The sequence below is a fragment of the Dromaius novaehollandiae genome, chromosome 1 (assembly GCF_036370855.1).
Source record: "Dromaius novaehollandiae isolate bDroNov1 chromosome 1, bDroNov1.hap1, whole genome shotgun sequence".
Lineage (NCBI taxonomy): Eukaryota > Metazoa > Chordata > Aves > Casuariiformes > Dromaiidae > Dromaius > Dromaius novaehollandiae.
The window spans coordinates 53,592,533-53,617,681 of record NC_088098.1 but is presented as its reverse complement, the minus strand read 5'-3'; the positions used below and the strand labels follow the sequence as shown (position 1 = coordinate 53,617,681).

The 25,149-nt window shown below is 37.8% G+C and overlaps 1 protein-coding gene and 1 long non-coding RNA gene across 2 annotated transcripts; one reads left to right on the top strand and one right to left on the bottom strand.

Moving 5' to 3' along the window:
• Positions 1-413: 413 nt before the first annotated feature.
• Positions 414-23,584, bottom strand: DMC1 (DNA meiotic recombinase 1). Its single transcript, XM_026102377.2, has 15 exons — positions 19,866-23,584; positions 17,127-18,459; positions 12,035-12,125; positions 11,372-11,416; positions 8,289-8,435; positions 7,905-7,987; positions 7,278-7,330; positions 6,326-6,367; positions 5,019-5,091; positions 4,235-4,326; positions 3,282-3,355; positions 3,069-3,183; positions 2,502-2,562; positions 1,816-1,932; positions 414-1,076 (listed from the first exon to the last, which is right to left on the bottom strand). The coding sequence occupies exons 3-15, from the start codon at positions 12,092-12,094 to the stop codon at positions 1,007-1,009; spliced, it is 1,032 nt and encodes a 343-aa protein (XP_025958162.2). The 5' UTR covers positions 12,095-12,125; positions 17,127-18,459; positions 19,866-23,584; the 3' UTR covers positions 414-1,006.
• On the top strand, positions 14,860-23,821 carry LOC112984531 (uncharacterized). Its single transcript, XR_003259520.2, has 3 exons — positions 14,860-15,076; positions 16,645-16,749; positions 23,581-23,821. It is a non-coding gene; the product is annotated as an uncharacterized LOC112984531 (long non-coding RNA).
• The last annotated feature ends 1,328 nt before the right edge of the window (positions 23,822-25,149 follow it).

The window sequence follows — 25,149 nt, the reverse complement described above, 5'->3', positions numbered from 1 at the left end:
CAGTGACGTACATCTGTGGATATGGCTGTGCTGACTGGCCTGCTGGCACACACGTGCTGATGGGCCAGTCGGTCACGGTCTCCCAGAACAGACAGCAAGCTAAGTGCAAAGTGTCTTTCCCTCAGTGAAAGAACTAGTGTCAGTCTCTCTCCTCTATCCAGCCACTGCTTCTGTTTCCTTATGCTTTTTCATTAACAAAATCTGATCTTTACTATTCTCATTGACATTAGGAGGAGACCGGCAAGGCAATCATGCATGCTTGTTTTCTTAGGGAACTAGACTACAGGATTTAAAATACTGGGTTGCATCCTGTTTATTTTTGTCATGGATGTTCACAGAAATTATTGAATGGAGTCTGATTCAAAGCACCCAGACATAAGCAGAGTGCCATTCTAATTTATTATTTTTATTTTTAGCTTTAATAAATAAAAACAATTTTAAAAATTCCCTCCAAAAGTGTAAGTGCTAAATAAAAAGACCAAAATAATCTAGTCAAGATAAAAATGCCTAAAAACATATTTTCAAGCAACTACTGTTCCTCTACTGTTCATGAGATTCCATCAAGTTCTTGGGTTCTTGCCCTGCCACTCTTTTCCATCGGTCACTTAAAACTATGTTTATTCCAATTCTGTTCCATTTCACACTATTCAATTCTACTTCACAGACATTCACTTTTAAAGAAACTGAAAAAGAGTACATTAAGCTGATGTGAAAAGACAGCTTTAATTTTCACAAAATATAGGGAAAGGATTCTTTGAACAATTCACAAGTTTATTTTTTAAATCTTTGCTGAAAGTTCAACTGAAAAACAAAGACCCTAAGATGAAACAAATTATATCGAGATCAATAAAACTGAACTGTACAGAGCTCATTCCAGTGTCCTCCAAAAATATCTCAAATGATCCCCAAAAGATAAAAATGAAGCTAGGGATTCAATGACCTTGCACACGTCTCCATCCCAGCTGCCTAGTTTGTTTACAGCTGTACATTTACATCAGTTTTCTGCCTATTCTTTGGCATCCCCAATCCCGCCAGCAGTTATTGCAAATGTAGCTTCATTTTCAGGCATCTCAGGGCTGCAGAGAGAAGAGAAACATGAAATTGTTTTTCTCCCATGTTAAATGCACTTGTGGCATAGTTCCCAAAATGATCTAAGTATAAGAAGCAACATGGAATATTTTGACACCTTATGGTTGAGTGCAAATTGTAGAAAGTGATGAAGATTATCAAGATCAGAAAATGTGAAATATACCTCTTTTAAGATGAGAACTACAGGGAGGGGAAAGGAGGAGGTGCAGGAGAAGCAAAGATTCTGTCTATGTAAACCTTCACTTCCATTTCTTAGTTCCTGACCAGGAACACTGGGTCTCTCTATAAATATACTAATTCCACTAATACAATTTGTAATGACTTGTGTCTGTCACAGCCTACTAGGTAAAATGATACTCATCTTGTCAGCAAAACTTCATAATTAAACAGCTTCATAATTAAACAGCAGGATCTTTCCTGCCAAGGGACCACCAATTTTACCAAACTATTTGACAATCTTCTTCAGGAGATGAGCATCTAGTAGGATTTATGATGAAAGATTATATAATTTAATATACTTGATATGTTAAACAGAACTTTAAGTCTGTTAATTGGTTTGTCTTTTCACATTTTCTCTCAGCATACCATATAGAAACATAGTTAATTTGAAACCATGAATCAGTTATCAAGTTATGAAGTTTCAGTACTTTCAGTACTTCAGTGAACTTCATCACCTTAACCTTACTCATAACACAGCTTCCTTCCTGTAAAGAAAAGGTGATTTACCTGTCATATATCTTTGCAATACGCAGCTCCCCTCTCCCTTTCCTCAAACTAATCCTGGTAGTTGAAGCATGCGCAAGGATGTGGCCCCCAATGGGCTTTTTTGGGTCTGCCTGAAAGCTGAATTAGCAAGAAAATATTGATATTCACTGTGCAAATTCCATACATTAGCACTCTGATTAACTCTCATACAAGGCATATTGAACTCAGTAATGAATAATAAATAGGTAAATGAATCAAAAGAGGACTTTTACACACCTGTCTCAAGATAGGATGTTCAAATGCTCAATGCTAGCATTATTTTGCTCTCATAAAGTTCAAGAGGCATAAGAAATAGAATCCTTAAACTTTGTTTATAAGCTACTCCAAAAGAAAATCTGGTGGTTTTTCTTCCAAAAATTGTTATGGTTTGCTTTCTTATTTCAAATCACAGTGAAAGTGGTCATCATGCCAAACAGCTGATCAACATTAAAAAAACTCAGTAAGAAAACTGAGGGAAACTCACAAGTGTCATTTATGAATGATTCATCATACCAGAAGGACCAATGACATTCTAGTCTGAAACTTTAAAAATGAGGAGTGTACCTTTATATCTGTGCCTCTCACTCCATACAATCTCATTTCTCATCTCTGTTAAATATGTAAAACAGAAGAAATTTAAAAAGAAGGTGAGGGGAAAAGTATCTTACGTCATAGTTGCTCCTGGATCAGCAGTCATCTGATTGGTCACAAACACAGCCACGTTATATTCTGCAATAGAAAACAACGTCAAGAAAGAAGAATATATCAAATTATAATTCAAACATATTCTCACATGCATGGTAAAAGCAAGGTTGCTGCTGAAGCACTTCACAACTAAAAAAGAAGCAAATATTTTTTGTCTCTGATGGCAGGAGTTAATCAAGGGAGGGCCTAACTTTGCTCCTCTTTGACTTCAGCTGTAGTACTTATGAGACTTCGCCAACCTGTCCTCTCATTTGGGAATTCTTTTAAAAGTATGTCTAGGAAGATTCTAAGTACTGAATAATTTTCAAGAATCCTTAGCCTGTCACCTTGAAATAATATGTTTTTTCATCAGTTTGATCTTTTTTATTTCTTTTTGGTAACCACTTGAAGTGTAAAGTGTGGAAGGATTCCTAGTTCAATGCCTGGTTGATAATACACTGCAGCTACTAGGTTGTTATGCTGGGCTATCAATAACTATTGTTTCAGTAATTCCTGCTCGTGTTTTCCATATTTTGCAATGTTTCTCCTACCTTCTGATATTTTCTGGAGCCTTGACAGCATCTGAGCAAGTTTCTGTTGCCGTTCAGCCAACTCTCCACGACCACTGAAATCCACACGGAAGAGTGCCATAATGGAGTCTATGATCTGCATTGTAATTATGCTAGATAATTATAGTGGAAGAAAATAGGAAAACCTATTCTGAAAGCAGTAAGAAATGAAAGAAAAATATTGAAGTCTTGTACCAATAGCTTGAAGATACCAGCTTCCTCATGGAACTTGGCTGCTACATAGTCAAGCAACTCCATCTGATGTTCGCCTGGTGGGAAGTACAGTTGTCAAATGAAATTAGAATCAGAAAGAAAAGCTGTGAAGCAACAAAAGCCAGATTTGCACTCTGTATTTTAAAATTCCACTTGAAATGTCTACACTGTTTATTGTTTCACTGCTAGCAGTTTTAAAACCAATCTCCGACTAATGAGCTGCCCTCTACGATACCCAATGCTGCCTGTGCTTCTGCAGGTACCAGTTACCCTTTACCCAACTAGCAAAACTTCTCCATGAAAAATCTCAGAAACTATGCATCAAGACAACTTTTTGTTGTGTGTTGAAATATGAAAATCAATACAAACATTTGAATTCAACATCAAATTACATAACAGAGAACACTGTATTACTCACAGTATTCACGTTCATGTTGTATTCAGAAAGCAAAAGCCCCATTGTTTCCTTGAAGTTTTAATGCAATGTCTTGTCATGAAGTGCATGAAGCCTTCTCTATAAAGTTTTGTTCAGAAAATCATAGAGAATTTCTCAACAGCATTTATAGAATTAGCTTATATTCAAGCACTCATGATAACATATTTGATGTTCTGTTACTTCCAAGGAGCAACAGATACTAGGGTAGTACTCTGACACCTATCACATACCTGGCAGGGTTCACTTAATGTTGCTGCAAACTGCAAAACTTTATTGTTTACGCAGTGCAGCTGAGCTGGAATACTTACACTGAGCAAGTGTGCTACAGTACAGCACCAGAAACAGAAAATGGAAGCAAGGTTATAACTCCTTTTGTTAGCAACAAAACATTCTTTATGATTTTCAGTGGGAAATTTCAGTCAATAAACAGAGAACCATTAAAATAGGAGTCTTAGAGAAAAAAATATGGATATTCTGCCAGTTGCAATGATGGTCTTACTGGTGTATGCACGTGCATACAGCACGTTGTCAAGTACTGCATCATGGTCAACACTGAAGCGATCAGCAATGTCACGAAGACGGTCCGGTCGGCTGACATTAGTCATTGTTAAGGATTTCTCTTTGTACAAACCATGCTCTGAAAATAATAAAACCCCATTCCAAAATAGAACTATAGAACAAAAAAAAAGGAATATTTTGACCTTAGAGAAGACTTTGACTTTTCTCTTCACACTGTCCCACATATCCTAAAGATAGTTTAGGGCTCATGATGATAATTATTTTGGGTTTGGGGGGCTTTTTTGACATATGGATTTTGTGCTCTAGGAACATAGCAGTGAGCCAAAACTATTTATACACAGTCTACCACAGACATGAAGAGGTAAAAATAGTGTTTAGTGCTTAGATGAATTGCTTTTGAAGTAAATAGAAAAGCTTCTATCACATTCTGTCACAAAGAAGGTGTATCAGATCTCCAGAAAAACAGTTAAAATAAAATCTGTATCCTAACCCAAACTAATCCAGGTTAGATTGCATGAAATGACAGAGAGAAAAAACACTGCCTTCTGACCACTACACACTGTGCTGTCCAGGCTTTCGACGTTGGTCATTTATGATAAGAGTAAACTTAATGACTTTCCCTCATTGTGATAAAGTAGATTAGACACTATTCCATAATATTTCACATGTATGGAGCTATCTAGAACCTCCTATTTGGTTATACTTATAACAAAATGAACCATCTTTCCAGTCCTACCTATAGCTTTCAACAGTCTCAAAGATACAAAGTGTTTTCAGTATCAATGAAGATAATCTTCCCACCTGTGTAGCCATCTGGTCCTGGAAGCTGAGCTGTCACTAGAGTAAATCATAGAAGATCAAAATGAAAAAGTAGGAAAAATGTTTTCTTGCTCTATTATTATTTTTAATAAAACACAGTGACCACTTATCCATAACAAGAGTACAAAGAACCACTAGTTTGTACTCAACATGGAAATCAAGAGTAAGTCAAGTTTTACCACCAGCTTGAGGATAAATTTGAGCCGCTTTTTCTCTATTGGAGATCAGATGAGATTTAATCAATGGTGTTAAAATTGTGTTTTACTCAGTGCCATCACGAAATCTGTGTATTTTGCATTGAAAATACTTAAGGATATTATTAAGAATTACTTATACACAAAACATCCTCTTAATCTTCTGCCTAAAATTAATAGTATTGATTTAATAGTTTTTTTCCAGCTCTAATTTGTATGATCAAATCATTATTTGGATATTAATCTTTGCTGGTATATGAATAGTTAGTGACTGTGGTTTTATAGTCTTAGTAGTGAATAAATTAAAATACTCAGTTCATTTATTTGTAATCATTCATGCAAAAGGATACAACTCTGCTGACTAATTTCACCATTAGATTGGACTAAATGGAAGAAGCCCCATTTTTCCAGAAGGATCCATAATACCCATTATAATATGTGGTTTATTTAAGTGAATGTTTGCCTATCCAGTGTCTAGTTAACTATATTTCAACAGCATTAGTAGTTACATTAGTTATTATTTACTATTGTTTATATGTAGTGAGATAACACTGAGGCATTGGAGTCCTGCTTTGCTTGGCACTGCCCAAACATGATAACTGCCAAAGTCTTTGTTTATGCAGTTAATGCTGGCTAGTAGCATGCTATGCCCTTTCAGAATGTCATATTCAGCAAAGCCTGTTGAAACCAGGAAATTAAAACAGTTGCTGAGAAAGAACCTTGCTTTTGCCCTTTTTAAGCAATGTCCCTGTCTACCCAGAACACATATTTTGCTCTGTTTTTTTAGACAGTGTTTCACTGGTTTCTGTAAGGCAGTCTGTTGCCTTCTCTCTCTCCTTACGGCAAAACATGCATTGATATGGGCAGTACTCAAAGGAAACCATTTATGTGAGTTCTCTACTCAAACACAATTAATGGAGATAGGAGTCAGCAAGATCTTTTTGAATGTATTTCTAGAGATAAAGGATTCTGACTTGTCTCTATCTGTGTCAAATCCTGATATTTTTGCAATAGATGGGCTCAGAGAGAAATTCTCAGTATTAAGATAGTACACCTACCACAAAGGGTGTGAGATAGCTGAGTTTTTCCTGTCCTGAACTCTATTAAATAAAGAAAAAAAGTCATTTTTTCTGAGTTTGCAAAATTCATGCATTATTGCAATAAGAAAACATTCTTTGTTACAAAATTCATCTGCATCTCTGTCTTTTGTATCTTTAACATCACTTAATAGGTTGTGTTATGCACAGTAGAAATGTCTTCCATGAAAAGCAAAATGTGAAATGTTTTAATTTGAAATATATCATGCTTGATTGCTAAGTTCATTTCTACTTTTCTATCTGGAAGTTAAATACCAGAAGGCATCCGTGATAAAGCTGTTAATAGGGGAGGGGGAAAGGGGAATGGTTAATTATTCCACTGACCAGACTCAGTTTCATTTTTAGTAAAATGATCAAGAAATGTATGGTGATTAATCTCATTTTATCAAATCGTTTGAGTCTCTAGTACGTCTTTTCAAAAGCAAGGATTACTGTTTTTCACAAACTATTATGACTGTTGTTGCAATATCAACCACCAACTGATCAGAGTTACTACAATTATAAATTGGGTGTGACTTCTTAATCTTATATGAAATTGAATGCATACTAAGTGTGCATAAACAGAATATCTTTTGTGTCAGTTTCCCTACTGGGAAGGAACAGATAATGTATCAGGGAAATCCTTTGTATACAATAATGTTAATAAAAATATGAATAATGGTATGATGTACTGAATCAGCATGGTCCCAGGTCTAATGATTGCTCAGCTCAAACTTAATCTGCAAACAAATCAAGAAAAAAAAAGAGAAAACACTAAAAGTGGATTCTTTCTGCTTGCACTCATGCAGGTACTTATTTGTTATGACTACAGTGTGGTAAGTTTGATAGTAGAAATCCAGCTTGATTTAAAATCTAAACTATGTTGCAGTTCTTTATCTGCTCGATAAAACTCATTAAATGAGTTTCTTCTTACCTCCAAAGGCCTCAGTGATTGCCATGCTTTCAATCCCACCACCCAGCAGTTTACTGGAGAAGGGGAGAGAATTATGATATACTTAAATCCACAGAATCACAAGAGGAAAGTAAAAAAGAGGAATTTTTGCTACTGTAAGAGAAGTTATTTCTGTACTAAAGACCCTCACTTGATGCATTAAGTACAGTACACTAAATAATCACTGATATACAAAGAATTAACTCTGTCTCACCTTTCGGGTCTGTGTTAAAGAGAAAAGCTATAAAAATTATTACTGGAAAGAAAGAAGAGAGAAAATATCTGTGGAAAGATAATGTTCCATAAAATTATCTCAGGAGAGCTTTTGAGTTACCATTTTGACCTCAGTCCTAGAGATTGTTTCCACTAGGTGAAAAAATGATGATACAATCAGGATATTTGGATGCAAACTTTATTTATTTACAATCACTGTATAAAGTCCTCAGAAACTTGGTTTTGTTGCTTACTCACACAGGTGACTTTGAGCCAGCCCTAGCCCCAAATACAAGGTTTTATAACCTACATGTCCTAGCTGAGTATTTGCCCTTTCGTGTCTCATTAGCAACAATAATTTGGATTAAGGTATGATTTAAATAAAGCTAAACTTACTCAAATTCCTGGCTGCCAGTAGTAATATGAAATACCATCTTCCGTTTTTCACTGTACTCAAAAGCAGTCAGGAAGCCTGGTTCCTAGAAAACCAAAGAGAACATGAGAGGTTTATTTTGTTTAGCTTTAACCTGAAGGTAGTGTGATATCCCACCTAAGTATCCTCTCTCCACCCTAGTCTCATTTACACAGGTTGGATATGAAAAGCATCACAATACTTGTCCAGTTGTTATAGAGTATAAAATATAGTAAAAAGTAGTAACAAGCAGAATCATTTTCAGAATTATCTTGATGATGCGAAGAAAAATGCTTTTAAGAAAATTTTGAATAGCATTTTGGAGAGGACAGCCAACATTTAAACCATCAGGAAAGTGATTTGCTTACAATAAGCTTGTTTGCTGCTTCTTTAATCTTGTCCACTTTGGCTTCTGAAAGCCCTTTCACATTGCACAGTGCCCGTCTTGTTGTCATCTGGATTCCTTTGATAGTGCAGATCCCTACTGACTTCAATTTTTTAATATCAGCTACATTCTGTGAAGAAAGTCCCCTTCTGTGAGTACTCAAGAAAGTTAACATCTAGAAAGCAAAGTCAGTTTTTGAAACACATTATATTATACATTCATATGCATGTGTATTGTCACCAAGAAAGAAACAGATTTACATTAAACTCTTTGTGATGTAGTGTAATAGGAGACAGTAACTCCCAAATAAAAGAAAAATTTGAGTAACATTGGTATGTGGGATCATGGTGCAGAGACATCCTGATGCTTTTGTGAGAAAGGCATCTCGAGTCCAGTTGTGCTTACCTGTCTCTGTTCTGTGCATCTTTTTAGATCCAAGCTGATAGTAAAGAAGTAATATGGATTATTTCAGAGTGTGGAGCCCGACCTAATAAACCCTATCAAACTCAAGCTGTCCTTGGTACCATAGCACAGATAATCTGTAAACCAGATAATCTGATCAGGGATAGCTGGAAGCTGACTCTCACAAATTGGTGGCAGCTGACTCATTCAAAGCTGACTTTAACCACTGTGTTGTTTCTGAATGTTCACAGTAAGTCCAATTTAAAATACATATAACCTGCCAGATCCAATGTACACTTTGAGATAGAACAAATTTACTGGAATTTTTAATGTAGTGGGTACATCATGACTTCAGTCAGAGCCATAGTGACAGATTTTGCTGAGAACTTTCCTTTTTTATGATTCTGACATCACTGGAAACTTAAAGGCAAAATAATAGATTACTCACAAGAAAACATACCATGCACAACTTTTGGGATAATATTTCAACTTACCATCTCCAGGCAAGTTCTTTCTTTAAAAAAAAATATGAACTTGGTGTATCATCTATTTATCTAGAGTGTGTGGGTGCATAGGACATAAGAGTGGAGGGGGACTATGGGATAAATTAATCACGTTCACTGGGAAGCTTACTTCTCATCTTGTGATATATTTTTTGATTATTATATGAATAAGGATGGATGAGGCAAAATCAGTCATGAATAAAAATAACTTCTACCCAAAAGGATATAATAACCAGTAATATAAAAAGCATTGAGCTTGTTGTTCATAATGTGTTTTTCAATTAAGATAACAGACTACTGCGGCAAAGATCATGTTTCTATACCACAACTATAAAAGCATTACCCAGTTTTTGTGTTTCTTCATGGGCTTGCTTTCTGGTCACACCAAACTAAAGGCTTTTCCGTGTTACAATTCCTAGAGTGGTAGATGTGGTTATAGAAGTTCTTGCTCTCTCCCACACACGTACAGCTTTCACCAACAGCTAATTTACCTACGAAGATGCTAGGATTTACTACTTCTTAGACTGTAGTTTGATACTATCACGTGTTCAGCAGCAGTGCTGAAAATACTGACATACATCCCCTCTTACACCTGCTGCTTGTCCTGATCCTGTACCTTATTATGTCACAACTCTGTCCCAGTTATATGCTTCTGAAGTGGAAAAGATCCAGAATTTAAAACCAAAAACTATAAAACATTCTTTGTTGTGATACATTTTGGATGCGTTGATTCACTAATCCAGTTTGCAGGGTGGCCACAAAAGCAGATGTCACAGAAGAGGCATGCTGTGGGGGTGGGAATACTCAGCAAAGGCTGTGGTATTATAGCACCTTAATTCCTACCAAACACTTCTGGACATCAGACCATAGCCTTGGTTATGCCAGTCTGGCTTTGTTTGTGGCCACAGTGTCAGATCTATTAAATAGTTCTCTCTCTACTCCCAGGAAAAAAAAAATCTAAAACCACAAAAACTATTTCTTTAAGCAAGATAATTTAATAGCTATGGATCATCATATAGTCACACACAGTTTCATGAGCACAGCTGAGAACAACTTCCAAAGGGGTGTGGGACTGACCAATTGAAAGGAAGAAAAAAAGGAAAAGGAACAGGAAACTCTTAAACCAGATCTGTCTCCAAAAACTGCAATATGAAGAACAGCCCAAGTCTGCCTTTATTTTCAAGATCTTTCATGCCTTAGTGACAGTCTGTATGTACCATGTCTTACTCAATACTGACAGGCTCAGGTTACCACCTTTCAGCTCCTGAGGCCAGCCTCTTTGGTCTACTTGTTAAATTTTTAAACAAGAATTTGTGTAGTTTTACTATGTTGTCCCATGGTTGGAGCTCCCTACCTCATTATTCTTCTTCAAAGCTTTCTTTAAAACTCACCATCAATGAATTGCCAATAAAAAGGTGACAACAATTAGACTGCTGACAAGCTGAGTCCAGTAACTACCATGCTGACTAATGCTGTCTCATTGTGTCTGTGTCCTCCCTGTGTGTATCCATCTGTAGTCATTTATCAAAGAGTTAAATGTTAAATTATTTGGGGCAAAGCCAACTTTTTAATTCTGTGTTTATAGAACACTAAGCATAACAGGGTTGAGCCAGTCTCCTAGATAAGTATATAGCAATAGTAATTCCAATAAATAGGTGATGTTTATATGATAATAATGATGATGATGATAAAGGTTATAGGAAACTGTATCTGATGAAGAAGAAAACTAACTGCCTATTTCTCTAGCTACTAATACTTTCTTCACTCCCACTCTACCCTCTTCTTCACCAGTATTCTGAAAATAGTATAGCAGCAATTGTCACAGTATAATTTCACAGGCGTCAAAAATGCAGGAGATTGGCAGAAGCAGGAAGTAATCTATCATACAATTTTCAAATAAATTGGCATCTGGTTGGTTTTTCAAGAATTGTTGGGTGCTAAATACTTTGAATATTTTGCCATTTTATTTAGTAATTTGATGTGAATAAGATTTTCTGAAACCTGTCCTTTCACCAAAGACAAAGTCTGTCCTCAAATGATGCTTATTTAGAATTTATTATGAGGAATTTCAATTATTTGTATCAATGTATGTTTTTAGAAATAACCTTAAAATAGCCTTGCATGGACAATTCTGTGTGGTAAAGGCATTGCTTATACTTACAATTCCATGCTTTTGTAGCAAATCAATATCCTGAAAAAAGGATTCCTAAAAAAAAAAAAAAAACCACAGAAAAAAGAAAAACATTTTGCTTTTTCTTATAACCTCCTGTATTTCACTATGTGTCTATTTTAAATTCTTAAACCTTGAAATGATTTTTCCATAATAATACATAGTCTATTGAACTGCTAAAATAAGCAAAGCCACTGTGAGCCAAGAAGGCCTACACGTTTCCTATCACCTTCTTCATAAAATATACCTTCACCACCAAGCAATCTTCTACGATGCTAATAAAATCTACGTTATGGGCATCTTCTTGATTCTTTCCTCCACAGTTTCTCAGCCTTTTCAGGAAGCATAAAATTAACTGACAGTCTCCTTGCATTCAATATAAAGGTGTAAAGTATTAAGCAGTACTAATAATCCAGGAAAACCTGAGCATGGTTTTTGAGAGGTTAATGAAAAGTACTTAAATCTGAAGAGCAAGACTCTATAGGGAGTAGGAGTGTGAGATTTTCTTTGTATTGGACCATAACAAAATTTTAAATGCATTGAACTCCCTGATGGTCTTTGGGGACCTCCTGCTTCTCTGTGATTTCATAATACTATAAAAATATCTTTGGATGACATTTGCTGCACATATTTTTCAGTGAACCATAAATATACCTCATCATCGTGGTATCCTGGTTCTTCTTGGACTACTTGATCCTCCAAGGCCTTCATCATGAAAGGGCAGGCAATCAAGTATTGATCAGTACTGAGAAATGCAAACAAAGATAGTGTTGGGGTGGCAATACATGACTAAATGAATGTACTTTTAGAAAAGTCTTTCAACCTTCTCTGTATGCCATCACATATGGATTTAAACTCAGATTCTATTTCCAGCTCTTCATTATCTGACCTACCAGAATGAAAGGAGAAAATCCATTGTGTTACTCTCAGGTGAACCAATTTGACTAGAAAGAGTTTAACAGGTATTAAGAAAAAAGATCTTGTTCCATTGTGAGAATCTTGCATCCAAGTATGAGTCTGGAGGTAGGAACACTTTAAACGATTTCTCATTAGTAGAATTTATTCTGGTGAGAAAGTTAAAGGCAGACTGTGTTTTTATAACAAAAGTAAGTAGAGTTGCAGACACAAAGGGAAATGGAAAGGCTATACAACAGCTCAGCTTCCTCCTCTTTCTGTGACACAAAGCCCAGAAAACAGTGCTGTTGAGAAGACTACAACTCCTTAGTCATGTATCTTGAGAGTAGACTATAAAGCTGTATTTGTTTTCAGGTTCTTTGCTGGAGTTCACAATACTTAATAGCTGCTGAAGATATGCAAGTAATGCCTGTAATAATGAAAAGAATAAATGAAGGGTAATAAAAATCTGGAGGTTTTATTATGGAAAAATACACATACAGAGAGCTTATTTCATGGTTTTTCATGGTTAACTTGCCATGTCAGTACACCAATACGGCTTCACTGCCCTCTTTGTGTCTATAAGCACGGCCTAGAACCAGAATAGGTACTTGCTGCTGGCATGGCCAAATAAAAAGCTAATTATCACCTCCTTAGATTTTACAAAAGCAAGAAAAATGAACACTAAGTAGTTCCTTATAAATATGATTTTATTACCCGCCATATCAGTTTTATGATTTGGTAGACTGGTTGCTTCAGTCTTAATTGTGAGCTTACCTTCACTCTTCCAGCTATGGCTTACCAGAAGTTTCGTAAATTAGCTCATCTAGATTTATGTATACGCTTGCTTGTTCATCCTTGTTAGTAAAAATCCATGAAAACTATATAAAACTGGTTTATTTTGAAACTACAAGATGGGCTACGTCTAACAGAGGACATGGGTAATTTAGAATAAATATGTGCAAATAGCTTTTCTCGGCTTTCAAATGGATACTTAAGGCTGGCAAAACTTGCTTGTAAGAATGTTGTGTATACAGAAGACGGGAAAACAGAAAGAATGTTATAATTTTAAAATAAGCTTATGTGGTTTCTGCAGTGAAAATACAATGGGGTCCCTCCTTTTAGTACTTCATGGAAATGTTCCTATAAAATCACTTGTTTCTGATAGCATCAGGAGGTATTTCTTTCTTTTTCAGAATCTCAACAATTAGGAAATGAGAAAACACGCCTTCAAACCATGCCTTGTATCAGTGGGAAAAATAATTGTTTTAAAATATTAACAAACATAAAAAATACTTGCTGATGTGATTTTAATGATCCCTTAGCTTCAGATACTCAAGGAAGAAAAACAAGTAATACAAAAGGCATTACAATTATATTACAACTCCCTTCTCCATTGAAAAACCCTCCTGAAATGCACATAATCCTGCACACCAAGCACAGCTAAACAGGTCACGGGACTACTCTCCCACTCCTCATCCTTAGGCAATTGGCATCTCAGAGCAGAAAAACTAGACAGACCCAGACCTGTGCCTTCCCGCTGGCTAGGAAGGAAAAAGGAGAAATTATACCACACCCTGCTAAAAGCTTTAGGGATGAACAAAATCCTTCAGTTTTATGGAGAATCTTCCTGTTACCAATGTCTCCACACACTGAAGACCTGGATGACTCCAAGCATCACTGACTGCAACGAGCCAGGTAAGAAGATATAAGTCTGAGACAACAGAGCAAGTACATAAGAAGTGAGGATCTTTATGAAGAAACACAAATACATCTCCATCACCTCAGATGCCCTGACCCTGCTGTTACTGCCCCAGGAGCTATTCATTAGGATGTATGAGCAAGACCTGCTTGCTGCGCTTCTTTGGACAGACACATGCTGTTGATGTGACAGGGACTTGGCCCAAACACAATCTTGGAGTTAATAAACTGCTTTTGAACTGACAGAAACTCTGCTGCCGACTTCACTGGAGGTGAGTTTGGGCCTCTTGTACCATAGTTAGTGATCTGTTCCCTCCTCCTCTTGACCTCCCCTGAGGCGTGCTGTGCTGGAATTTCACATTTACTGATTCAGAGGAAAATAAATGATTAATCGTCTATCAACACACTATTTGCCTTTTCCTTGCCAGCTGCCCTTTCAGGGGATGTAAATTTATGTTCCAAAAAGGGTCAGACACCACAGAATCTCACTACCCTGCGGAGCACCAAAATTCCTCGTCAAAATTACATGAATAATTAATGCATTGCTCATCCACGAGTGCCTCTGACAGAGCAAGGCAGTGAGTGCTTACAGTACCCCGGCGTGTAGGGATCTGAACTCCCTAAACCAGTTCAGGCTGCCAGAGCCTCTCCGCCTCCTCCTTCGGGAACAAACCAGAGGCTTTTCCCGCCGGAGCGAGGGGCGGGGCGCTCCCGCCAAAACGAGCAGGCCGTTAACTGACGCCGCGCGCTGGAACGCCCACGCCCGCCGCGGGGCAGCAGCTTAACGGTCCCGCCAGCGCCGCGGCGGCTGCGAGCGCACCCCTCTTCCCCCGCCCCCCCCCCAACGCCTCCTGCTGGCGGGGCGGGGCGGGCTGCTCCCTTCTTACGCCGCGGGGCGGGGCGCCGGGACTCGCCGCCGCGGCTCTGCCCGCCGCAGGGAGGGGGGAAGCAGGGCTCTGGCAGTGCCGAGGCGGTGCAGGTTCGCGCTATGGCCCTTTATTGTCTCGCACACACGGCCCGGGGCCCTGAGGGCTCTTCCGCCCCGCGCAGCGCCCTGATTAGGTGATGCCAAGCCAAGCCAGCGTGCTTTCCACTTCAGCGGTAAGGCAGGCCCTGCTGTCCATCCTGAATTAGGGCTCTTGTGCTCTCCTTCCCTTCCAGCCACATCCACTCTTATTTGTGATCTCTCCTTCCTCCCACTCTGGTAAGAGTGACAAAAAACATGGATTACTTTCAACAAAGGTTGCACCGAGAGCATATGATAATGCTGCTCAGGAATAAAGCTGGCATTTCTTTTGGTGGACATAAGACACAAGCAGATGGCACAGCAAGATTTGTCATGGCAAAGGTCTGCACTGGCAGCTTCCCTGGAACCCAAGGGCTGCATCTATAGTGACTGACATAAATCCATATATTCCCTGATATCTAATGCTGAACTATGGTTGATTTTTGTCCTTAATCATTTTATTGTCTAAAATTTATCAGCTATTCTATTTACCATCTGTAAGGTATGTTGCATTACTCTTATTTTACAGTTGGTGAAGAATTAGAAATCTGGAGTGGCTTTGGTTTGCTGGCATTCAGTTTAACACAGTTCACTTATTTTTTCTAGGGTAATATATACACATTTTTCTAAACAAGGAACAAGGTATTTTCAGATTGGACAGCCAAAAACTACCAGATAACATCCATTTCTGAAAGCTAGGAGAGAAGTGATGTGCCTGAAGTCACAGGAGAAAAAAAATCAGACTGTCATTCATATAACTTAATCTGACAGTTCAAAAGGATGGAAAAGGTGCATTTTAGAATATAAAAACTTCTACAGGTCTGTAGTCTCATCCTCTTGGATGTAATATTTGACAAGAAATGTATCTGTTTTAGTTCACCTTTGGTAACACAGCTGATACATTAACATAGTTTCTGTGCAATTATGTATTCTTATGATCACAGGAACTGGCTGTATGCCAGCATTATGGGCCTTGTTTATGGTGGACTTTCAAAAGACAGAAGCGATTGGGGCAAAATGTCAGTGTGTTTCAAGGTACTTTTGAGAAATCCCCCCTGTTCTGCCCTTGGGAATTAAGAATGTATGTAGGTATCTTTAGTACTGTCCAAATCAGGAAACAAACAAACAACCCTACCAACCGCTAAGCATAATCAGCACACAATAAAGCTATGTATGTGAGTACCTAAATACTACTTCTGGGTGTCTTTGTCTATATAGAGGAACTGGCTGGGAGACCTTTTGAAAACTACATTATTCCAGAACAGCACTTAAGTAGATGCTATCTTAGACTAAATATGAATTCCCTCACAAAGTATGCTTTTATTCCAGAACAGAGTGCATATGCAGAGAGTAAGCTTTCTGGTATAGCTTTACTGTTCTGCAACAGCTAATAACTATGTAAACAATCCTCCATCCATTATTCTTCTAGTTCATAAAATAGTTCTTAGAGAGTCAATGAATGCATAGAATTTGAAGATAATATCCTAACTCAGAGTGCTACTTTGGACAGTAAGTTACATTCTGCATCTTCAAAATGCTGTGTGATCATTAACTAATCATTAAGTTTCCAATAGACATTACGTAGTAAGTCCATATACTACGTCATATTACACAATAGCTAAAAGTGGCAAGGCACCCCTAATTTACTCCTTCCCTCTCAAAGGTTCTGCTGCTGATCAGTGCACTTCCAGCTCCTGGTGGAGGTGTTGGCAATAAGATACATCACTGTGAACTGCATTTCCTTTCATTTGAGACTACCTCAATTCAGGTAAGACCTAATGCAAACACTTACTATAAAAAATTTTAAGTATCCAGCTGATATTTTCATCCTCACAAACCATTTTAATCCATTCTTACAGTAGGGAAATCATGATGGGGGGGATTCAGGTTTATGTGGATCAAAGGGACTAGAATCAAATATATAAACTGATTTCTTCTCTGAACTTTCATATTGGCACTTTGCCTATTCCTAATCAGGACAGGAAAATCTGATGGTTGGCCATCAGAGTATATCCCATGAAGATTCAGCCTGGAATATGAGTGGACATTTATGTCTGAACTATTTTGGCGGTACTGTCTTCTGGTTTCCATAGGATAACATTTCACCTAAAGTTGGTTCCAGACAAAAATATTTTTCTGACACACCTGAAATCTCAGAATTGCAGAATACTTTTGGGTGAAGATGCAGGAATTGTTTCAGATTCTTCAGCTCTCTGTTCTCTTGCAGTAATTGCTTTTTTTTTTTTTTTTCCTGTAAAGTTGAAAACACATGGTGGGAAGAGAAAGAAGGGAAGAGAAAAAGAAGAAATATTAAATAGTTCAAAGGCAATCCAAATATTAACAAGGACAAAACTTTTTTTTACATCTCCTAAAGCAATCAAAGTTAAATATAGAGTAAGAGTCCTGCACCGCTTTGGAAGTTATGTTAGCTAATGTATTCCCCAAATTACCCAGGTCTTCAAATCTTCATAGCCTTGAATTTTATGTCTCACTTTAGCTACTCCTCCAGTTACCTCATCAGAATTAACCACTTCCAAAACAAAATCTGCTGAAAACATTTCCTTGAGGGAGTACTAGGCAGATTCCATTTAAGTCAGTCTCAGGGCCAAGGAATTTATATTGTGTCTAACTGCATACATCACATCTCCTTTTTCTCCATGTCTGAAAGCTCTTCTAAATACTGGTTTTAGCCAACAGGTTATAGCTCTAGCAAAAGATATAGGATAGAAGAATTGAATTCACATTATCAGAATACAGTTAGGATGAGACCATACAGTCTTTTTTCTACCTAAGGAATTCTTGCTTCTCTTTCTGCTGCCTCTGGTCAAAATCCCTAATTTCTCTGCAGTGTCTCTGATATACTTCTTTGAATGCAGCATCCATTGTGTGAATGTGCCTGAAACCCTCTCGGATCAGGTCTGCATATGTTGGAGTAGACGCTGTAAGTTCTACATAAAGGAAGATCTTGCCCATGTTTTCCTTCTCTTCGGTCAGAACTAGAATGAACTGCAAAAGCTGTACATGTATGATGGGTCCCAGGATGGGAACAACAAAGTAAAATCAGCCAAGCTTCACAGTCCAGACTGGAGTAACAGGAGGGCTACATTGTTAAAATGGAGCTACATGGAAGGAAAAGGGATCACGCTGTGGGACTGTGTGAGGTCCCTGCCCATGTTAGCAGATCTTTAGGCAAGGCCCAGGCAAAATATTCAATAGTATGCTGTTGCAAGTAATCCTGCATTAAAAATAAAAAAAATAAAAATTGACTGGAAAAAGATTTTGCCACCGCTAATTTATCTTGATTTAATCATTAAGGATATGGTATAGGATTAGAGATCTCCCTTCTGTGTATCAAGATGTCCTGTCCAGACTGTGGTTCAGCATTGCAGCTCTGGAGGAAATGATGAATTAGAGGGCTGTGTCCATTGATATTAAAGAAATGCCAGGTGAAGTCAGGACCACAACAAGCAGGATGTGACTGGAGAAGAAAAGATGCAAAAGAGAACTTACTAACTATATCCTTCCCTCCCACCAGCCTTCTCCCTGCCCCCACCCTCACCCCCCCCCCCAAAGCTAGAGAATTCAGGCATGGTTTTCTCAATCAAAAAAGGAAATAATCTCTAAGTATGTAACCTATGCAAATTCAGTAAGAAATAGCAATCCATTCATCATGAATTTCATTTTGTGATCATTTTAATAGATTATTGTGAAATAAGTAATTCTTCGTATATAATAAATGATGACATGATAAAAAAATATAACAATGCAGACTGGAATAAACAAGGCAGTTTTTAAGCTTTGCAAACCTAAACCCTGTTGCAGCCTTTCTGGAAACATGCATCAATATATCATATGCAGAGTCCATCAAACAGACAAAGGAGATAAGAAAGACTTTCCCTTTTCAGAATGCATAATGCATTTTTTTAAGATAAGAAAAACAAACTAATAATAGAGAAAAACAGGGCTGTCAGAGACATCAAGAGATTATTTAGTTCAAAGCAGAATCAACTAAACCTGGCAGATGTTTGTTTGCCTGGGGAGACTGTTTTTTCTTTCACCAGAGGTGTTTGAGAAAGAATCAGACGATTTCAGCGCCTAACTATCCTTGTCATTACCTTTGTTTTCCATCATTCACTACATAATACATTTTTTAATAAAAATATGCAATATACTTTGAGCTAACTTCTAGTTTTAAAAGGTCAAATAACATAGTAACACAATGATGCAATACAAGAGCATTACAGGCCTGGCATGATAGCAGAGACCTTGAGAAGTGAAGACACAGGATGCAGCGTACAGGAGTACAGGTACATGATAACAACAAATGGGGCATGGGCTTGGCACTGGAGACCCCACAGCCATAAACAACTAACTAATGGTCAAAGAAATGCAGAGCTGAAGCTGGCCAAACTTGTTTTAGGGGTAACAAAGAGAACAAAGAAATAGTATCTACCATGCATAAAAGGCATCATATACAGTCAATTTGGATGTAATGTGGTGCAGACCAATGAAAGAAGCTGTAAATGTGTGTTTGCAAACATATGAAAATGACCCCAAGCGGATCCTAGAGTAAGGAAGATGAAACCATAAACATGAACATCATATTCTTTACAGCGAAGGACTCCAGATGCTTGACAGCCCTCCGCAACATCCCCCCAGCACCATCACCAGAATGAAACCACTGACCTCAGGACCAAGAATAGCAGTGAAAGAGGGAGCATAACACCTCCAAAAAGGGTAGAAACTAAGAAGAATGTGTGCTACGATTTTATAGAAGTACTCTAACTGCATTATTATACTTCTGTGACAGTTAGATCTGGATTAATAATGATGAGACTCTTAAGATTTCAATTATACTAACAGTAAGTTCTTGGCTTTACTTACATATAAGGTGTGCTTCCTCTTTGCCCATAAACAGAATTTTGAGCATAACAACGTTTCACTAACTAGAGGCTGACATACCCACTTCTTGATTTCACTGCCAGCTGACAAATTAGAACAAGCACAAGGACCATCTCAGCTCAAAGGAAGACCTGTACCAAAGACAGACATGGATTAAGCATATATCTTGGCTGTAGCTAAAATTCAGTCCTTTACAATCTATCACTCAGCACATTTCTGACGTATACTAATACATTTAATTTTTTTTTTATCTGTAGCATTTCAAAAAGTAACTTTTTTCATTTTTAAAATAATAATTCTTTGTTACTTGCAGCCTGCTTTAATTCTTTAGTGAGGAGTCTGGTTCTGTGACATTCTACAATTTATCGATCTCAAAGAAATTCCACACAAAAATCTCTATTACAGGAAACCAAAAGAAGCTGGAAAAATATATTAATCTGAATCATGAAATGTATGCACTGAATAATATAGGCCTTTTCTACACAGGGAGATCTTTCTAAATAGCTTTTGCAAACAGGTATTTCAGAATAACTGTTTTTGACTAACTCCACATAAGGACATTTTTGTTCTGGAATAAGTGTACTGTGTTCTAGTTTAGCTTAATCAGCTTTACAATAAGCAGGAACAACAGTCTGATTATGGAATAAGACTGCTGACATATGTAGTTATATGGGAATATTAATTGCACTTAAATTTATCTTTGCTCATTTGCTTTAACCTGTAAGGTCAGACAAACTTAACTATTGCTTTCTTCATCCTGTTTTATTTCCTCTGAAATTGTTATTGGTCTTCAAAGTCTGTGACAATGCAATGAACAAGCCTGCATTTGAATTAAAGCTCAGTCTCAGACCTGGTCAAAGTCCATGAGTGAATAATCTTAATTTCACTCAAGCAAAACAAGAACTGACCAAGTACTTCTCTGCTCACAGACATATGAGGCAGGAAGCCACCAAAAGACTGAGGCACATAAGGCCAATAAGACACTAAGGCAAGGTCTGAGTGGACTTCAGAACATGGCCTGGCTAATGTGCTCTTCCTGACTAACGTCTCCTGTTGCCACTTTCAGAGTTGGACCTGTGGGCTAAGCCAGCACATCATTTCTTATGCTCTCCCTTATCTAAATGGCTTTGTATTTCTACTGCTTGTATTCACTCTGCTGCTCATCTGAGCAACAAAAATGAAGGCATGGGATCATGCAGCTGGGCGGACGGGGAAGAGGGATGGGGGGAAAGCTGCCTCAGCAAGGTGTTAGATTAGTTTTGGTGGACTCTCACCATTCCTGAAGACAGAGGGACTTCTCCGGGGTTGAACATGAATACAGTAAGTAGAGTTTGTCTACCTTCAGCTGCATAAATTGGTGCACAAGGAAAGAAAAGAGAGAGGAGCAAAGGACAGTACTGCTTTAGGAGAAAGGTGAAACAGAAAAATTAATTTAACCATAATACTCACCAAAACAGAGTTAAAACAAGAAAGCTACCTGATGGATGCATCTACTATGCTGCAGAACACAGGACTGTGTATGCATTCTTCACACCAAAGAAATTCTGACTCCTAATACAAACAAGCTGGCAATACTGCAAGTATTTTCTTAACTGTTATGGCAAAAAAGGCAATGCTCCTCTAACTTATGCACACACCGGAGTTGAAATATAATCTAAAACAGACACAAAACAAAGCAGCTTAACCACCAGAATATAAGAAAACAGAGTCTTCAGTGTTACAACTAAAAAAAGTGTAATTAATGGAATGTGTTTTTCTCTAATATATTCCAGCTCACAGAAGCCGAGTGCTTCTGTTGTCAAGTAGGTTGAATAATGACATCAAGAACACTGACCTGTTTTGTACTTAGGGCAGCATTTTCATTGGAACATTTCAGAAACAAGAATGTACTTAAAGTGCAGGAAGTGGAAAATTTTTAAATTTCCTGGTTATACTAGAATTCAGTGGTCACATCCAAGAATGGCATTTTACAAGAAAAATATTTTTAAATTCACACTTGAAAGAGGTTCAGCACTGGTATTATAGACATGTATTCATCAGAAAACCACCTTTGAGGAACCTCTTCTTGCGAAATTAATTATTTTCACAGCGTCTCCACATACCTTGTGACTTTGCAAAAATTCAAGGTTTTCTAGCACTGCCTCTCAGTTGGTAGCAGCTTTTCTTTTAAACCAGCCATGCCTCATCTTTTCGCCAGTTTTCTACTCTTGGCTTTGCCTGCTGCTTCTGCAAGAGAGTTTGTATGCAAACCACAGAAAAAAACCCAGCCTTGCTCCATTTGTATTCCATATGTTTGCTAGGCTAGTGGCCAGAAGAGATCACAAGTGATTTCTTTTTCAATTCCGAAAACTCAGATAGGCATCGACAGCCTCATCACACAATTATTTTGCACTCTTGAAAGAGTTGTCAGCTTTAAAATACTGCATTTCCTCAGTTTTGATACCCACAGAGCCTTAATTTGCAATAATGGTCCAGCTAATAACTTTCTTCATTCTTGCACTTTTAAACTTCAGTGATTTATTAACCTGATTATCCTTACGTTTTAGCCTTTGTTTCCCTTTCCTTGGAGTATCATGGTTTCTTTACCAGCCTTACTGGAATTGTATCTCTTTCTTTAAAATTTCCTCTATCTGTATCTGAAGAAAGTTTTTAGGCTCTCCTCCCAGTGCCTTTGCTGAATTGGTGATTATAAATGATATCTAACTGTCTCTGAAACTCAGTGCAGATACACAACTCCCACTGAGTTCTATATAACTCCATACTTCCTATGACTTTCTTCCTGTGCTGCCTGTTGTTCTTTTCCCACTGGGTCATTAAGGCAGCATTTGCTGCTTTAATGGCCAGGCAATACAAGACAGGCATTACTCAGCATTTCTGAGACCAAATTTCACATATGACCTCTTTCTTAGGGAAATAAATATGCGACAGGTAGGAAACCACATGACACACATTCTTAAATCTCAGATTTCAAAATAGTATTTGGTGTTGTAGTTGCAGCCATGAGAAGTTTCTAGCTGAAAAGCCACTGTTCCCCACTCCAGCTATCACAGTGCTAATGCAGCAAAAGCAAATAGAGATATGAAGCTGATGAGTACAACAGCCACCTTTCAGACCAAGCATTTGTAAGGAATGACCGAGTAGCCTTGAAGGCACTCACTCTATCTACAGTAAAAGCAACTTCAAATCATCTCAGGGGGTTGAACTATCTGGGTGGAGGATTTTTCTGGGTGTTGTTTCAGGAAGAATTTACATACATTTGACAGAAGAAAAAGACAGGAAATTCCAGACACAGTATAAATAAGCATGCAGTATATAGTTTGTCACCAACACTATATTAAAGCCTCTAAACAGCAAATGCTAAAGGAAGCCTGTTGAAAGCATACAGAGCTACAGACTTCAAAACTGTCATCAGTATAAAACTAGAAATATATCCAAAGCACTAGAGTTTGGAAGCTGTATTTGTAAATAATTCAAATACAGTGGAGGTTGTTTAAACTTTCTTGTAGGACATGCTCCAGAGAAAAGAGCAAAGTCCTCTCACCTGTTCTTCTAAGGAAGATGAAGGTTTTAACAGGGGACAGAGGAAGGACCTTACTGGCTTAGGGACAGAAAACAATACTAAGCAGCCCAAAGCAAGCCTGCTCCCATACTCCCTTTACACCAGCAACTGCCCTGAAGATTCTTTTCTGTATTGCAGGAAATATGTGGATGCCAGCAAGACCAGCTATGTCCACAGAAGAGAGAAAAAGTCACTCAGCCTATGACAACATCTCCCATCTTTCTCCAAACACTGGATCACCTCTCTAGGATGAGGTGCTATTTTTAATCTCCTAGTTTTCAGCATATGTTGAGAGTGCTTCCATGGACTTTCCATCTTATCCTTTTCAAGCTTTGCATCCTGGGTCTGTAAGTCTGAAATAATAAACAAGTATTAGCAATCTGGTAGCCCCTGATCTAGCACGTCAGTGAATCCAACACGTAAGGAAGTATTTGCACTAATTACACACACATGATATACATACAAGCAGCTATGATGGATTCCACCTATCTGGGATCAACAAACATATACACATATATATGCACACACACCCTCGTGCTTTGCATATGGGGAGCACATATTATTGCATAGAAAAGGGCTTTGGAACAAAAAGCCTGCAAAGTCTCAGTAAATAACATTTTACCTTTCTTCCCAGTCATATACCTGGAAAAGTCACTGCTTTAAGTTTTGCTTGTTTGGATTTGATGACTTTGCTTGTTTGATGAGGTTGGTACTTGCTGGAAGCCTGTCCATGCCTTGGTTCCTTCAAACAAAAAAGAAAAACAGAAAAAAAGTTTGAGTCATTTACCTTGCTGGTAGGATTAATACTCTGATCTTCACGTATTCTCTTGAAAAAAATCTAGTTTGTCCACAAGTGAAACATCACGGTTCCTAGGGTAAAATATAGCATCCGCCAGTGCTAGGAAAACCACATTGCAATCACAGGAAAAGTAATAAAACCATACTCTCCAGCTGCAATTGCAGAAGAAATTTTGGGGTGGTAGAAGGTAATTATAGGTTAGGAAAATAGCTATGATACCAGGATAACGTCTTTAACTAGTAAAAAGTAACTGATTGAACTGTTCCATAAAATGCTCAGCCATTGCTGAAGTCAGATGTCTCTAACTGAAGCAAGTTTGGAGATTGCTTCTCTCAAGATTTATCAACTCCATAAATTGTTTCAACGAAATTATTTAAGCACAACACACACACATTTCCCACCTCCAATATGCAGATCTCGGGGGGGGGGGGGGGGGGATCTCTAACATCACATAGTTGCTAGATTTCTCTGAACCAGTTCATAATCAAATCAATATCTCCTGAATATCTAGTCCCTGAATAGTTAGAGTGAAACATATTTCCTCCTTGCCATTCCACAATGGCAAAGCAGTATTGGTGAGGGGTCCTTTTTCTGACGTTTTGTAATGGCAAATGTGTTGAAACAAATGAATTTGCAGGGACTATACAATTCATTTTGATAATATTTAAATATACACAAAGACAGGTACTCCAAAGAATAAAAGTAATCTGGAGGCTCTAAGTGGGGACATTAAAAGAAAAAATATAGCCAACTACCGATCAAGAGAAACAGAAGTTGTTGCTTGCACTTGTTGACAGACGTGACAACACAAACTCTCAGTACGAAAACAAGCAGAAATCAAGATTCAAGCTGAATACATTCTGTGTTATGTTGAGATAACTAAGAGTCATCTGTAATTAGACTAAATA

What these genes read in the sequence shown, in the direction of transcription:
- DMC1 (XM_026102377.2), bottom strand. Translation starts at nt 12,094, where the DNA reads ATGATGAAGGCCTTGGAGGATCAAGTAGTCCAAGAAGAACCAGGATAC. An exon ending in AATCACTGAGGCCTTTGGAG is followed by an intron (nt 6,368 to 7,277) that starts GTAAGAAGAAAC and finishes TTTATTTAATAG; the next exon opens with AGTTCAGGACAGGAAAAACT. An exon ending in GCTCCAGAAAATATCAGAAG is followed by an intron (nt 2,563 to 3,068) that starts GTAGGAGAAACA and finishes TTTCTATTGCAG; the next exon opens with AATATAACGTGGCTGTGTTT.